Raw genomic sequence first — 2,708 nt, 5'->3', positions numbered from 1 at the left:
ATGTAGACATAAACTATTATTTTATAAGGAAACATGTCCAATTTAATTTCTTAAATGTCATTCATGTAGAGTATCGAGATCAACTGATCGAGTATCTTACTAAGGACTCACCCAATACACACTTTCAAAATCTAATTTTCATCTTAGGATTATTAAACATATATCTTCCAACTCAAGGGTAGTATCAAGTTATCTAACTTCCATCACAATATTACGCTATTACATTATGATTTAAGTTGTTATATTCTTGTAACTTAATATTTGTTAGCTAACTTAATTTCAAATTCAATTAGTTTGTTAAAGTGTTTAACTACATTATTTATAGTCTTTTACTTTGTAAATCTTAGTTCAATTAGAATTATTAAATTTATTTCAATTCATAATCACTTTTCTCTCAACTTCAATAATATGTATAAAGAATGTTTCTCGGTTAATTAAATGTCTCTCTTTCATAGTACAATCAATTAGAAGAGAAATAAATATTTGAATATTAGCGTGTCTTTTGAATATATTTTTAATAATTTTTATTTATTATATATTAATTATAATTTATTAAATAAGTTATATACATGATAACTATTTGTTTTTAACACCAAAAATTAGAATAGTCATTAAAGTATTTGGTATATGTATATAGGTATGAATATTTTACACGAAAGTGAAAATCAAACTATTATATAGACGGGGGTGTGACTTCAAAAATAAATAAATAAATAAATAAATAAACCCAAACTAGTGCTGAGAAAATATTGATACATTAAAATATAGTTATAGACGATGAATTTTTGGCCCTTCAGAAAATACAAAATGGGGTAAAATTTGTAAAGGAAATGAAATAGAGGGGTGAAAATGAAAATGAAAATGAGGATAGAGTGACATTCACTTCGCTCCGAGGAAAAAAGGTGCTTTCTTCGTTTCACCATAGAGAAAGCAAAGGGGTCTCTCAAACCTCTTTCAACAGTCCAAGGTTAGTCTCTCCCCAAAACCCTAATCTCCCAATTTCAACTTCTTCCCCTTTTCAGATCATGTCGTTAATCTTCTCGTTGAATTTTGATATCGGTTCTTGGAAAATCTTTTACTCACCGATTCAGAATCTTTAACTTTTGCGCTTTGAATGCTCGTTAGTGCGCGTCGTTTCTTTGTTTAATCCATATAATCGCGATAAATAAAATTGAAAGGGTTGATTATGGTTTTTGGTTACATTATTCCGTTTAATTGCTTTGGAGAAACAGAAGGAAAAGATAGATCATCAATTTAGGTTAAATTAAACTATAATGTCAACTTGTTGTGTTGGTTTCGTTTGCTTCAGATAGTTGATGATACAAAAAGATGTTCGATTTGGTTATAGTAATGTAAAATAGATCAAGAGGATTCTTAAAGTGGTGATTTTTATTTAATTTAATTTAATTTAATTTAATTTTTTCAATAAAATACGTTCATGTGTTTACAAGATTCGTTTGTTATATTGCAGGTTGCACAGTTTTAACAGTTTAGGTTTTTGGCTTCCAAAAGGAAAATAAAAAAACTGTGCAGCTCTGGTTACAAAGTCATAGTTGCTTTGTTGTGTTTCTATGCATGAAATTGGAGTTAAAGATAATTCTAGATGGAATCCCTTTGGAAACTTGTGTATTTGCTAGAGCCCGCTCCCGTCACACTTATCACCACGGCTGTAGCTGTGGTGTTTGGATCTGCTTTTCGAGCTCTAAATTATGGGAAAGAAATGGAGCATAATCGGGACATGTCAGAAGCATCCATTACATTGGATAGGTCCCAAGCACTGATGATCCCGGTTATGAGTTCTTTTAGCTTGCTTCTGATGTTCTACTTGTTCTCATCAGTCTCGCAGCTTCTCACAGCATTCACGGCCATTGCTTCTGTGTCGTCCCTTTTCTTCTGCCTGTCTCCTTATGTTGCATATTTGAAGTCACAGTTTGGTTTGGCTGATCCTTTTGTTTCACGCTGTTGCTCGAAATCTTTTACACGACTCCAAGGAATGCTATTGTTTACATGCTCTTTTATAGTGGTTTCTTGGCTTGTTTCTGGTCATTGGATACTGAACAATATGTTGGGCATATCGATATGCATCGCATTTGTAAGCCATGTGCGTCTTCCAAACATCAAGATTTGTGCAATGCTCCTCCTTTGTCTGTTTGTATATGATATTTTCTGGGTTTTCTACTCTGAGAGATTTTTTGGGGCAAATGTCATGGTATCAGTGGCAACACAGCAAGCATCAAATCCTATGCACACAGTTGCTAATAGTTTAAGTCTTCCTGGGTTGCAACTAATAACAAAGAAATTGGAGTTACCTGTAAAGATTGTCTTTCCAAGAAATTTGTTGGGCGGTGTTGTTCCAGGAGAGAGTGCAGCAGACTTCATGATGCTTGGTTTAGGGGACATGGTATCACATTCTAACCTTCTGAGATTATTACTATATGAGTCTATGTGTTAACTGTTTTTAGAGTTTTGACCGTCCTTTTATTGTTTACTGTCACATAAAGTAGTATGTTGTATTGCATGTACCGATGTTCACTTCTCTCCCTTGTTTCCTTGTTAAACCATGTTTTGTTAGGTAATATGCGGGTTGTCATCTATTATGATGTAAAATATTCTTCCACATATCATTGCAGGAGCAGTGAGAAAAGAACATAAAAAAATAAGAGATTGTCACTGTTTGTTATACTGAAGTTTTTTCTGTAACCTCTTTC

At 32.7% G+C, this 2,708-nt stretch overlaps 1 protein-coding gene across 1 annotated transcript in view; it reads left to right on the top strand.

Moving 5' to 3' along the window:
* Nucleotides 1–812: 812 nt before the first annotated feature.
* The window catches only part of LOC101493736 (signal peptide peptidase-like 1), a 5,267-nt gene continuing 3,371 nt past the window's right edge, over nucleotides 813–2,708 (top strand). Inside the window, exons 1-2 of the mRNA XM_004496498.4 lie at nucleotides 813–967; nucleotides 1,472–2,401. Coding sequence (XP_004496555.1) covers nucleotides 1,604–2,401 — 798 coding nt within the window. The 5' untranslated portion in view covers nucleotides 813–967; nucleotides 1,472–1,603. The remainder of the gene's footprint in view (nucleotides 968–1,471; nucleotides 2,402–2,708) is intronic.

Source organism: Cicer arietinum, chromosome 4, assembly GCF_000331145.2.
Source record: "Cicer arietinum cultivar CDC Frontier isolate Library 1 chromosome 4, Cicar.CDCFrontier_v2.0, whole genome shotgun sequence".
NCBI classification, from domain to species: domain Eukaryota; kingdom Viridiplantae; phylum Streptophyta; class Magnoliopsida; order Fabales; family Fabaceae; genus Cicer; species Cicer arietinum.
Note: the sequence above shows the minus strand (reverse complement) of the source record. Positions and strands in the feature narration are given on the sequence as shown.